General features: G+C 42.0%; 2 protein-coding genes across 2 annotated transcripts; one reads left to right on the top strand and one right to left on the bottom strand.

The window, feature by feature from the left end:
* Window positions 1-4,278: 4,278 nt before the first annotated feature.
* On the top strand, window positions 4,279-9,160 carry LOC124701816 (microtubule-associated protein 70-4-like). Its single transcript, XM_047233912.1, has 10 exons — window positions 4,279-4,585; window positions 6,409-6,494; window positions 6,611-6,676; window positions 6,772-6,942; window positions 7,050-7,220; window positions 7,355-7,510; window positions 7,591-7,737; window positions 7,821-7,892; window positions 7,984-8,645; window positions 8,859-9,160. The coding sequence occupies exons 1-9, from the start codon at window positions 4,480-4,482 to the stop codon at window positions 8,584-8,586; spliced, it is 1,578 nt and encodes a 525-aa protein (XP_047089868.1). The 5' UTR covers window positions 4,279-4,479; the 3' UTR covers window positions 8,587-8,645; window positions 8,859-9,160.
* Window positions 9,161-9,820: 660 nt separating this feature from the next.
* Window positions 9,821-11,396, bottom strand: LOC124696919. The gene is made up of 3 exons (XM_047229581.1): window positions 11,279-11,396; window positions 10,367-10,482; window positions 9,821-10,266 (listed from the first exon to the last, which is right to left on the bottom strand). Exons 1-3 carry the CDS (start codon window positions 11,392-11,394, stop codon window positions 10,040-10,042), a joined length of 459 nt encoding a protein of 152 aa, XP_047085537.1. The 5' UTR covers window positions 11,395-11,396; the 3' UTR covers window positions 9,821-10,039.
* Between the last annotated feature and the right edge of the window lie 2,194 nt (window positions 11,397-13,590).

The raw sequence follows: 13,590 nt of genomic DNA on the forward strand, positions 1-13,590 counted from the left end.
ACCTCCTATTTTTCCCGGGACGGAGACGTAATCCAGAGCAGAGACGGAGGAGGGCCAGAGAGGGGCCACACCATGCCTTGGCGCGGCCCAGCCCCTGGCCGCGCCATGGGGTGGTGTGGGCCCCCTGGCCTCCACCGACCTCGCCCTTCCGCCTATAAGAAGCCTCCCGACGTGAAAACTCTAAATCAATAAGCCTCCGCCCACGAAAAGTTCTGTAGCTCCACCGCCGTCGCAGACAAGTTTCGGGAAACAGAAGTCTCTGTTCCAGCACCCTGCCGGGATGGGGAATTTCACCGGATCCATCTTCATCAACTCCACTACCATCTTCATCGCCGTTGCTGGCTCCCATGATGAGGAGTGAGTAGTTCTCCCCCGGTGCTGAGGGTTTTACCGATAGCTATGTGGTCTATCTATCTCTCCATGTATGATCTTTATGTGATCATGAGCTTTGTAATCTAGTTGAATAAGTAGATTATTTTTCAACTATTGTGCTACTCAAGTGGTTTTATTATGTGATCTCCGGGTACACCTTGTCCCGCGGTGTGAAGGTGATAGTGTGCACACTGTGTTTGTCTCTTAAACTTAATTTATGGAAATACTTATGAATTATGGCGTCTAGTTAGTACCAACTTTGTATGCTCAAAGTGATAGCATGGGGCGTCCATAGATTGGGAATGCAAACTTTAAGGAGTGCTTATGCAGCCCTACGCAGTGAATTTGTGTTTGTTATCAAACCGGATAGTGGTTCAGAGTAGCGTAGTGAATAGATAATATCTATGTATTCAATTATGATATCATTTCTGCTACATGTTTATCTGCTGCCATTTTTATTTCAGATTGCAATTACCACTCATAATCATCCATATTACTTGTATTTCACTATCTCTTCGTCGAACTAGTGCACCTATACACCTGACAAGTGTATTGGGTGTGTTGGAGGCACAAGAGACTTCTTGTATCGTAATTGCAGGGTTGCTTGAGGATATCTTTGACCTCTACCCTCCCTGAGTTCGATAAACCTTGGGTGATCCACTTAAAGGAAACTTGTTATTGTTCTATAAACCTCTGGATTTGGAGGCCCAACACTATCTACAAGAATAGAATCGTGTGTAGACATCACCCAACTCTCACATGACCATTCTTTGGATCACATCTTGAACATCTTGGCCATCACTTGATCTTCTTCACTTTATTTTTATTCAACCTTGACACCAACAAATGATTCAAATATTGTATATGAACAAATCCTTTAAATATAAATCAAAGCAAACTAATCCATGGGGATTGACACTAATTAACAATACAACACATGGGGGATCTGTGTGTTTTCACTATCCAACGGAGATTAGAGTCCTCAAAGGACATGGACTTCAGGATAAATCACTGTGTCATCGTTCCCTCTACATTCGGTTATTTCTATCATTACCTTTAATTCTTGTGTCTTATTTCTTGTATCACATCTTATAGGTTTTTTCATCTAGTTGTTTTAGCTTCACTTTATTTATCAACAATTATTTTTGAAAGCAAGAAAAAGGTTAAAACTGGCAGTCGCCTATTCACCCCTGTAGGCGCCATCTTTGATCCTTCTGAATCACCGGGATTACCCGGTGCTTCGTTCGTGGGTGCTTTTGGTCTAGTTTAGCTAGGTACCTCCTCCATCATTGGGGTTTCCCATACGTGTTCTCTAAAGAATGGTGTCATCTAAGGGTTTTGGCCTAAATATCCTCGTATAGCCTGATCTATTATTCCTAATGAAGCGCGAGAACACTCTGCCGTCTAACAAGGTCCTTACAAAATCTTGTGAGTGGCGTAGTAAAATATGTCACTTCGCCATAAATCTGCGGTAGAATTTTGAATTTATTTTGAAATATATGTTCCGGAGTGGTTAAACTTGCAAAGGAAGATGACATTGGTGCTGGTTTGCCCGGAACACTTCCTTGAGAAAAGACGTAATAAGAAAAGAAAGAAAATAACTGTGTCGTCCCAGTCTATCCAGCTAGCGGGCTCTTCAGATCAGGTTTAGTACTAAGCACACAACTAATCATTTCTGTTCCAACATCATCCATATTCTACATCGATTAGACTAGCTAGTCGGACACGATTAATGGCTCCCGTTGCTAACTTCTTGTCCTCTCATATCTGCTGCCATCTGCCAACCCAACTAATTAACACAGAGTGCTAGAGAAGCTAGGCTTAATAACCAAGTTAACTAAGAACATATCGACACGGTTTGAAAACCCAGAACAGAACAGATTGATTAGCCAAAGCATCATCTGAATCATTTTTAGCACTTATTTTTGTAACTGATTAGTATCCTATGATCACCTTCAGTTACTTACCACACGTCAGTTCTCAGCACGGGATGTACGTATGTACCTATGATTACTCAACTTCAGCCAGAAACTGCCTGATTAGCTCAAGACTACATTTATCTCTTCTTATGGAGGGGGATAGCTGGCTAGGTTAGATTGATTCTTGCTTTTTTAGTGCCTTGGAAGCGTCGGATCTTTTTCATAAGAGAAGCAAAGCATACTGTCCTTACCTTCAAAGTTTAAAGACTGATGCTAGCTTGCAGTGCTGCCTCCATTTGCCATTTGGAAACATTAGGACTTCGTCCAATTTGGAGTAATTCTGCGGCCAAACGACAACAGGAAGGCTCCTAACCTCGTCGGCATCGGCATGGGGCATTACACGCTTGATTATACTACACCCATTGGTGTGCATCAACTTATCGCTTTATTTTGTTCTCAGTGACTGTTACGAAACGGAGTCGCCTCTGGACCTGTCACAGTGTGCAGTGTATATGAGAAGAGAGATACTCTTCTCATTGTCCAATCAAGATGGCCTTAATTTAACACGGTTCCTTACTTTATTTTCGTTAAAAACGTGTTGCCCGGAGAAAGATTGCTGTTCAACTAATCGCATCCGGCTGTACTGACAATATTATAAAATATGCAATTTAACTGGATGTGGCAAAACGCTACTATCTTCCCCTAAATAAACACACTCCTATCTTCTGCATTCTGTTGGCACCCCCAAAAGAAAAAGGGCATACATAAAAGTACAGATCACCGTATAGGACCTGAAGATATTTTCTCACACCAACATATAATTCTTTCTTGCTGAGAGAGGGTTGGGGACAAGGACATATATGAAAAAATAGTAGAAATATCACCTGATGACCGAAGATATTTCCTCCGGCCTGTTTCTTTCTTCTTTACAGGGAGGGTGAGGACAAGTAGGGTTCTAGTATGATCAAGATCGTAGGATCGTGATATATAAAGTTGCACCTCGAAAACGTATACATCAGGACCATTGGTTAGATATCATCCATATGTGGAGTATTGAAATGATCCAGTTAAGTCGATGAACCCCGAGATACCGTGACATGCACACATCTTTACAAACATATGTGGAGTATTTAAATGATCCAGTTAAGTCGATGAACCCCGAGATACCGTGACATGCACACATCTTTACAAACATCTCAAGAGGCTGCGGAATTTTTCACGCCCTTTGAAGTGATAAAATGCATTCCTAGTCCCGGGCATACATGCAAGGTCAAACACAATTTTTGAAATGCAAATTTTCATTATAATCGTTATGAATGTTTGTTGAAATTGTGTAAAACTTTTTTTTTATAGAGAAGGAAGGATAGCCCCCAAACACCGAGTTATAACATGTACCTTCGTAAATCTGGTTCAAAAAATATAATTAACCATGTCTATCATGCACAAAAGTGGGTTGCAAATTTTTTTTAGATAGTTACACGTAGGATGCAACTGAGAAAAAATTATGCTTCAAAAAACATATTCAGGTAGTACAAAATCACGGGGTGATATATGTAAGCCCATATATTTTGCATGGTGCATATGGCCATATGTTTTCACCAAACTTAAAAAGGGCGCACACCAAGGGTAGAAAAAAAGGTGCATATGACTGTTACGAAACATGAAACATGCATGAATTTTGAATTTCGATATAAGATCGGAGCATCTCAAGCCACACAACCCACAAGGAAAAGGTCGTACCAACATTTGTGTCGCTCTCGTGTCTGCACGCGCTGTGGCTAGGCCGGCATCAGGACGGGGCTCCATGTGTCTCCTGCCATACTGCCATCTCTCTTCAGCCGCACTCCTCACTCCCCCGCGCTCCTCTTAGACCACACTACTCCTGGCAGTCAACTTCGCGTTGCGCGCGCAACCCCAAAGCGCGGCCACAATGGGGTGCTCCTCACGACACCCACACCACCGATAATCACACCATAAAATCCCAACCAAACCCAGTAACCCACCCACCACTCTTCGTGTGCAACCACGGCAAGGCTTGCGTATCATCCTCGTTTTAACTCTTTAATTCTCCCCTAGGCGAGAAAAAGAAGAAGACCAGCTGCTAGTTAGTTGCTCTGCAGCTAGCTTAGCTAGCTAGGGGTGCGTACGTACCTGCAGGTTGTGAGGAGGCGACGAGGGAGAGATATACATGGGCAGCTTGGGGTCGGAGGCCGACCATGGCGGCAGGGAGATGTTCCATGGCCACTCCGACCCCGTCGTCGACGAGCTCAACAGGCTGGAGAATCTCCTCAGAGGTTTGTTTCCATCATCTAGTCTGGCTTTGATTAGGATTCAGGAGCATGTGCAACTGTGTGCATGCATGGTCTTTGGCCATGCATACATTGGTATCATGCATGTTACCAAGAAGAGTTTTAGCCATGCATATTCGAGTCGAATTTAGATTGAAACAAGTCTTTTGCTTTTGTTGCAAAAAAAAGACTCCTACACCTAGGTAGGTTCTAATTCACTTAGGTAACTCGATTAGGCTTAGTATAATTCATATGATCAGCTTGTATGCGTCATATTGACAAAACATATTATGGCATGAATGTTTTGTATGCATCGTACGTTGTGCAGCTTTGCTTATGTATGTGTAGTATGGGGGTTGTGCGAAAGAGCTTATTAAGGACAACTTTTTCATAGTTATTTTGCAGCTATCAATCTAGTCCGACCGAAGAAGTCCCATAAGTGCAGTTTTTATTTTCTTTTATGACGGAACCTCTTTACAGGGCGGGGAGCTCCCGCATTGCATTATAGAAGAGGAAAAATGGTACGGTTAATAAGGGAAACCAAACCCAAAAACCATACACCGCGCGGTTAATTCGGGGAAACCGGGAAAAGGCCACACACTAAAACTCATGGCACGTTGTCTGTGCATAAGTGCAGTAGAAACACGTTTTTTTAATTTTGCAGTAAACATGGTTTTCTTTTAATTCTGTAGTAAACATGGTTAATTTACCTAGTCAATATATATTATGCTGTGACATACCATGCTGCAGGCTGAAAACAGTTCTGGAGAAGTGGTGCATAAAACCATCTTTTGAGCTACTTCCTTGATGCAACTGAAATGAACTTCAACAAATTGCATGAGAAAAAATAGGTTAAAATATTCAGTGTTTTTTATGAACACCGAAGCTAGCTGATAGAAGATTCATATCTCTTTCAAAAAGGAAAAATAAGTTCTGGGAGTCTGTCTTTCTAAGACATGCTCTGGGTATATGTAGCTTTTCTTCAACTGGAATAAACTAGACAGGACCAACAAAAAGTATGTTACAAGAAATTTGCTCAGATTCTACGGTTAAGGTGTGACAAAACCTTGGAATATTTGACATGCTTGGTTGGTAGGATGTCAGCATTGTTGAGAATTAGTAATCTAATATGCATAGTTGGCAGGGTACACACATTAGATTGTTCTTTTCGCACTTGTGTAGAACTGCAGTTTGTAGCTTAATAACCACCATATATTAAAGTCAGTCACTTGTGCCGACAGTACAGGGTTCTGGTGAGTTGTGTGACATGTTTGAACTGTAAGATGCACAGGGCTAATAAACCTTCTTGCTTTTGCACTGCCCTTCGATTTAAATGTGATAAACTATTTTTGTTCTTTTTCTGAGAGTAACAAACAGACACACACAATCTACACGACTTCTCAAAAATTGAATGGATACATGAAGTGTCCTGTTTTGAACCTTTTCGTTGATAGTGGATTCACCTAACATTTTTCTGAAGGAAATGGCATGGCAAACTTGCAATTAATAGTACTCCAGCAGGGTACTTTTTCACTAAGACTCCTTGTTCAAAGCTGTTACTGTCATCCGTCTCATTCAACCACTAGATGCTGATTCAAATAACTTCTGTTTCACTCCGAACAAAAGGAGAAAAAGGCTAACTTTTTGTCCAAAAGTAAAAGGAGCAATAATTACCTTACCTTTTTATTCTAAGCTTTTGGGACAGACTGTACACTCCGTAATGTTTTCTACCGAAATATATTTTTTCTTCTAAAAAAGAATATTCTACAAACAAAAAAAACTAGAGTGTCACGACTGCTCTTCATTTAAACTTTGGTCACTTCCTGCAGAAAAAGAGCGAGAATTAGGACACACATACAGTGAAGTAAAAGGTCTGAAGGTGACAGATGTATTGAAGGACAAGGCAATTGCAGAGGTACAATTTACTTCATGGGTTAGCTTCCTTGAGTTGTTTTACAAGTTAACTTGCACTCCACACTGCAAACTGGATGCAAATTTGGACAAACTAACTTTACCTGACATGTGCTACAGCTGAGCAAGGAGCTAAAGAAACAGGATGAGAAGCTGAGGAGCCTAGAGAAGCAGCTTGAGCAGAAGGTTATTTACTTACCTAGATCATTTGATTTGACACAAGACAACAACCTATATTTTTTCCAGGTTATGTGACGGGCAAATATGATTTGATATGACAGAATCTGGATGTGAAAAGGTTATGCAATGAGCGGAAGGAAGCGTTGTCTGCACAGTTCGCGGCAGAGGCGTCGCTCAGGAGGATCCACTCGTCCCAGAAAGACGAGGAAGTGGTTCCCTTTGACGCCATCATAGCGCCCCTGGAGTCTGACATCAAGAAGTACAGGCATGAGGTACACAAATGTGAAGTCTGGATTCAGCACCATTGAGCAGAGTGATTAACAGACTTGCATAGTTGCATATCATGCTTACCTGTGTCTGCTCGTTCGTTTCTTGACAGATTGCGGTGCTCCAGGATGACAAGAAGGCGCTCGAACGGCACCTGAAACTGAATGAGGCAGCACTTATCGAGGCTGGGGACATTCTGCGCAGCGCACTCGAGAGAGCACTGATCGTAGAGGATGTCCAGAACCAGAATATTGAGCTGAAGAAACAGATGGAGATCTACCATGTATGTGCACACAGAAATCCATCGTTGGCATGGCATCAAAATCTCTTTTCTCTTATATAGAAAAACATTGCATGACTGAATCTTCTTATGTGTGTAACTGAACTTTTTTTACGTTTACCGCGCCGGACCTGCAGGAGGAGAACATGCTTCTGGAGAAGAGCAACAGGCAGAAGGTACTGGAGATCGAGAAGCTCACCCACACCGTTGGTGAGCTTGAGGAGTCCATTCTTGCTGCAGGCGATGTTGCCAATGCTGTGCATTTCTACCAGAACCAGGCAACCAGGTTGAATGTAAGTCAGATTGATGTCAGTGTTCAGAAGTTTGGATCGATCCCATTCTTGTTTGTTTCACAACGATATTGAGCTCATAGGAAGAGAAGAAGACGCTCGAGAGGGAGCTGGCTCGAGCCAAAGTGTACGTCAACCGTGTGGCAACGACGACAGCGAACGAATGGAAGGACGACGCTAACAAACTGATGCCGGTAAAGAGATGGCTGGAAGAACGAAGGCACCTGCAGGTACAGAAAAGATGGAGTGATTGGTGCATATACGTGATATTGCAATTCCACATCTGAATTTAACAATGACAGCTATCATCCAGGGAGAGATACAACGGCTGCGTGACAAGATAACCATAGCAGAGAGGTCCGCAAAGGTGGAGGCCCAGATTAATGTAAGAAATTCTACGAGAATATCCTGAGCAATTTGCAGAAATCAATTCTTACCTCAGCATTGAAACTTTTATTGCTTTGATGCTTTCAAAGGACAAACTCAAAAGGAGACTGAAATCATTGGAAGAGGGCATGGGAACTGAAAAAACCAACACGCCTGCCAATGAGGCCAACAGAAAAGGCACTCCAAAAAGATCAACATCTCAACCAAGACAACCCCACACACCAAGAATGTCACAGCAACCGGCTTCACTCGAAGGCGCTGTTGACAAGAGAAGGCCAACGTCTCAACCAAGGGCGACCATGGCAGGGAAGGTGTTGAAGCAACCTAATTCAGAATCGGAGCCTGCCGAGAAGGTGAGAAGCGTTAAACAACCTGACAGCCCAAGAGTGAGGCCTGCTGCTGCTAGAAAGGAGCGTCCTGTGAGAAATCTCCTGTGGGCGACAAGCAAAGTAACCAGTGATGCTGGGAAAGAGAACAAGGAGCAGAATCCAAATTACAAACCACGTTTGAGTGCTCCACATGTGCAGGTACACGGTGGCACGAAGCCACAAGCTGTATTTGATGCGAATGGAGACTGTGGAATTCAGTGCAGTGAACATCACAAAACCATGGATCTGGAGAACTTGGGTGAGAAAACGGCCGATGCTTCTAATGCTGTAGAGAGTGCCCAGGGTGGAAATAGGGAAATTTGAAAAAAAAAATTGCAACAGGATATCTAATACAAGAAGGGTGAATACATTATCATGTACAGGTAGGTGTGGTTTTCCTTTTCTTTGCTAGTATTTGCAGACGCTCCTAGATAAAAGTATTTGCAGTAATTTTTTCTTTTTAACAATTCTGTTAATATTTCTTTACAAATATCTTGTAAATTTAAAAATCTATGTTTCAAAATATACATAGGACCCGAGATTACACCTGAAGTTCTTTGGATCTGATTTTTTTTGTTATTTTTTGTTTCATACAGATGCAGCGTGGTGATTTATTTTAAAGAGCAGGTTGTGCGTCTCCGCTATTTTCTTCAACTGGGGAGATTGTTTGAACAGCAAAACCAGCAGCTTATCTTGTCTTGTTTCTTTATTCTCTCTTGTATATATGTAAGAACTGTATCACATTGTTGAGCAAAGCAATTTGTGCCTAAAAAAAGATCCAAATGCAGTTTGTGGTACTTCGAGATAAGGCCTGATTTACCCAAAATAAAGGAAATTTCTGCTAATGTAATGGAAGGAATATAAAATGAAGGGGAACATCTTTCTGTACTGTTTATTAGAATCTTTGTTCCATAATTGTTGTTGTTCCATTTTCCGCTCTTTATTATCTACTAAAAGATCATTTCATTACTGTTCTTCATAAGGATGGCTTGAGTGCATATCGTAGTCACAGATTCTTGTGGAATTTCTCTCTTTCATACACAGTGTTTTATTCAGAGTATCTTCCAAAAAAAAATTCATACAGTTATCCAAATAGGTGGAAACATAACGGCAGTGAAGGGAGTTCATAGGCCAATTCTAACATGAGAGCAAGCATGCGAAAACCCATAAAATGCTCTTTTTTTTCCAGGCAAAAAGGTTGTCTGTTGAACATTTGGTCCATATATTTGTATTCACGCATGCCGACTGAAAATTTTGAAGGGGAAAATTAGAAACATGAGAACTCACAGACTAATGATAGAAATTATTCAAAGATAAATCCATATAAATTATAACCATGTCAGAAGATACAGATTACTAAATAGGGCCATTTGGCAGAGTTGTAGGAAAAATAAGCGACAATGAAATGACTCTCTGATAGCAGCATGGGCACAAGGCAAATTAGAAGCATGAACGTTCCATTCCCCTAATAACAACATAATATATTCAATAGAAATCAGTAACTGAACACGATACACAGCAATGATATGAGATATAGTATAAATTCACTAGTTAAGGCTTGCAAACAAACTCTAGTAAGGAACACATTACTTCACCATGAGTTCAGGCAAGTGCAGAATTACACATACGAATTATTCATATACTGGTTTTGTACTTCTCAAAATTGACAGTGGTGGTCTAACTGAAAGGGTGTGACGTTGCTTTATTCACATAACACAACTGACTCTGAATAACATGTGTACAATGAAAGAAAACCCACGCCAAGTTGTGCTACAGCCTACTCCACTTTCCCCTTCCCCTGAGAATCATCACTCACTTGAGAAGATGTTGGCTGGTTAATACTTGCTTTAGCGTTGGCTAAGAAGGTTGCATCAGGCTGTGGCTCTTGGCGGGGAGTCTCCTTCATCGCGGAGTATATGTAGAAGCCGATCACAATATTAACCGATATGACAGCAAGGAACCCACTGGCCAGCGTTTGCGCTGAGGATGACAGCTGACTCACACCTGACAAAGGCGAAGAATGTTATTTCCTTACAGATATAGGTGCTTCACTTTCATAGAAAAGATGAAGTACATCACGAAGTAGGAGGAACAATAATCAAACCTGGAAAAATCTGGTGGTGAAAAGCATAGATGATTGCAACTGGGGCCATCCACATGAACATCGATGTAACAGCAAACTTAGTTATTACTTCCGACATTGTTTCTCCCAAGGAAATGCTGATACAAAGGCAAGATGAACACACACCATGAGTTCAGAATACAGCTAACTGCTGGGAGATATATTCTTGTAGGATAAACAGAACTATGTAGAAGAATATCATGGCTGCAAGGGATGCAAGCGGCAATGCATAACCCGCACCCTATTACAAGTCAGTGTTAATTTTGCATCCATTACTATGCTCAATGCATAGTATTGCGGGATAAGCGGAACGGCTATTGTAGATGTTGTACTCAACATCCTACTCAAGCAAATACGGCTCATCAGCCGGCCAACACTGAGAGTTGACACTTGGTATACCCAAACTCACAGCCTCTACTATCTACCCAAATTCAGCATTTTGACTTGTTTCTGTGAAACTTCATACTCTTGGCAAGGTTTGAGCAAGGGCGCACAGCAAGGCTGGGAAAGTGAGGTTCAAGCTGTCTTGATGTTTCTCCCATCAATAACTACCACCTCTGTTAATTGATTTTTAAAAAAGTATGCCCTCCTTGCAATTGGTTGTATTCCAGCACTGAAGCTACCAAACTTTAAGTGGTGGAGGAGGATTGCTAAGAAGAAAAATACAAAATAATCTAATCGAAGACCTAAGAAGAAGCTTCAGAACCTTCAGTCGACAACTAATCTTAGAGCCTACCAAATCGGAAGGTTGGATTGATGGAAGTAGGTCCTTTATTAGAATATAGTTTCGGTGACACGCACAAATTTTTTCGCTACATAATCGAGTACCCGAGGTTAACAAGTGAATGGAGGGGCTGAAGCAGATCTCTACTGGCATGGAAGGAGGTGCCTTGCCTGCTCGGCCGCTGCTGGGCGGTGGACGCCGAGGGGCGAGGAGGCCGCGGCGACGCGGGAGATCCGGACTTCAGCGAGGACGAGGCGCGGAGGCGGAGCGAGTCTGTTTGGTTCATTGCACACGCTATCCCCACCTAAATTTTTTTGGTTGCCTATGGTATTTTCCTCTACGTTTGGTTTTTGCTAAAATTTTGACTGCCAATGGGTGTCCCACCATTTCTCTCGTAGAATTTTGCCAAATAATTAGTCAAGTGTGGGCGGAGAATTCTTTGACCAAAAACTGGCGAGCTAATTCTTGCCAACATTTGGCAAAGCAAGGTAGGGCCCAAACCAAACATGACTCGAGGGTATGAGAGCACCGTGAAAACTGTACAAACAAATTATCGCCATCACCATCACCACTAATCACCATCACCACTAATATAAAAAAGGGAGTCCGTCGGATCTAGACCATCGTGGTCGTCCAAGCATCTAAATCTAACGTCTCGGATTCTCCGAATGATGTATAATGTGCCGATGAACTGATCAACTTGGGGAAGACTACTTCGTATAATCTCCTATCCACTAATCCACGCAATTAGTCCTCACCTTGCTGTCGTCTCTATCCACGTACCATTCTAGCAGGTGATGATCCAAATCCGTTATAAAGATGTTGTTCGGTAGCACATGTGTTCCTTGCTCGATCCATAATTCTGAAAGTCGGATTGCTTCGTCATGTAAGAGATGGACTTTCCCTTCAGGTCTATTAATCTTCGTGATTCAAACTTTACCACATTGGTGTTCGGAACTTGGGATGATGCAAGTTGAGGAGGTTTTTGCTCATGCTTGAGATTCTATTTTGTTGATTTTGGAAGAGGAACCAAATGAGAGTAGTCCTGCAAACTTTGGAACCACGAGAAATAAATAAGATGTGCTTTCTAAACCATTTTTGTTGTTTGAGGATTTTTTTGATACAAATACAGTAGGCAAAAATTCCTAATGTGTCATTTTCATTTTATATAATCAGGGTAGTTTATTACATATCATCAGTCTATGATTTTTTTTTGTTTGAGGATTTTATGTAATTTTTTTGTCACTCAATCTTGAGGTGATTTTCCTTCATTTTCTTAAGTGCATGTTGATAAACTGGATATGAGCTTGCTCACACGAACATTGTAAGAGCATCTATATTCCCCCGATCTGTAAAACAACAGCTTGTTTACGGTTTTGGACGAAAAAAGTGCCAGATCAAAGAGACCCTCAACTTTGCGAAAACCGTAAGGGGGTTGGTAAACGTACCCTCCGAACCCGTAGAAGAGCGGTTTCGAGCACCGATGCAGGGTAGATCCTCATCACTGTGATGCCTTGGCACGGAGGACACCTTCTCCACGGTAATCATTTTCACGTGTCCAAATTTCTTTCACTTACATATTATTGCTAACAATGTGAGGAAAAAAATGACGACGTAGGCTTAGCCTAGTGGTTATTGTCGCAGTGGCGCACCCTAACGACCAGAGTTTGATCCTTGTCAGGGACGAATTACTGGAATTGTCACACCAAGTCCCGCTTCTACTATATCAATAATGTTCTAGTTCCTCCTAGACACTGTTTCATCTTTTGTGTAGGAAAAAAAAAATCAAAGGCTGAAGCAAGCATTGCAACAACTTATTCTCCTAAGACACCAACTAAGCAAGGTACTCAACTTGCTACTCCTACAAATCCAATGACAAGGCAGAGGGCTGCAACTATTGCAATTGCTTCTTCACCTCGAAGTGCATCTACAAGGAATAAAAGTTTTGGTCCTAACCCTCTTCGACAAGTTTAGTGCATTTGGTTGCGACAACCATTCTCTTATGGCTATAATAATCATGAGAACCATGCTCTTATGGCTGTGATAATCATGAGAACCATAATCTTTTGTGTAATGGGTAGTGGTCTGAATCATAATGTGTTTCTGCTAACTTTTATTGGTGATATCTTATTCTCAACCATGTGTATAGTTGATATTGCTGAAATATTTTCAAAATGACTTGAAATGATGTTAAAATGTTGTTGCAATGTTGTCAAGTTATAATGAATGCTGTCAAGTTGTGTTGAAATGTTACACATTCTGAATTCTGAAAGCAAAGAGGCGCGCCGCTTATGCGTCTCACCCGCCAACCACCGCCACGGCCACCACCTCCTCCGCTCTCTCGCCCCTACACGCCGCCGACCACCACCTCCCCCTCCGCTCTCTCTCCCCTACACGCCGCCGACCACCGCGATGGACGTAAGAGCTCGCCACCATCGATATCCCGCCTTCTCCTCTTACCATTGCGCAGATTTCTTCCCGT

This window comes from Lolium rigidum, chromosome 3 (assembly GCF_022539505.1).
Source record: "Lolium rigidum isolate FL_2022 chromosome 3, APGP_CSIRO_Lrig_0.1, whole genome shotgun sequence".
Classification (NCBI taxonomy): domain Eukaryota; kingdom Viridiplantae; phylum Streptophyta; class Magnoliopsida; order Poales; family Poaceae; genus Lolium; species Lolium rigidum.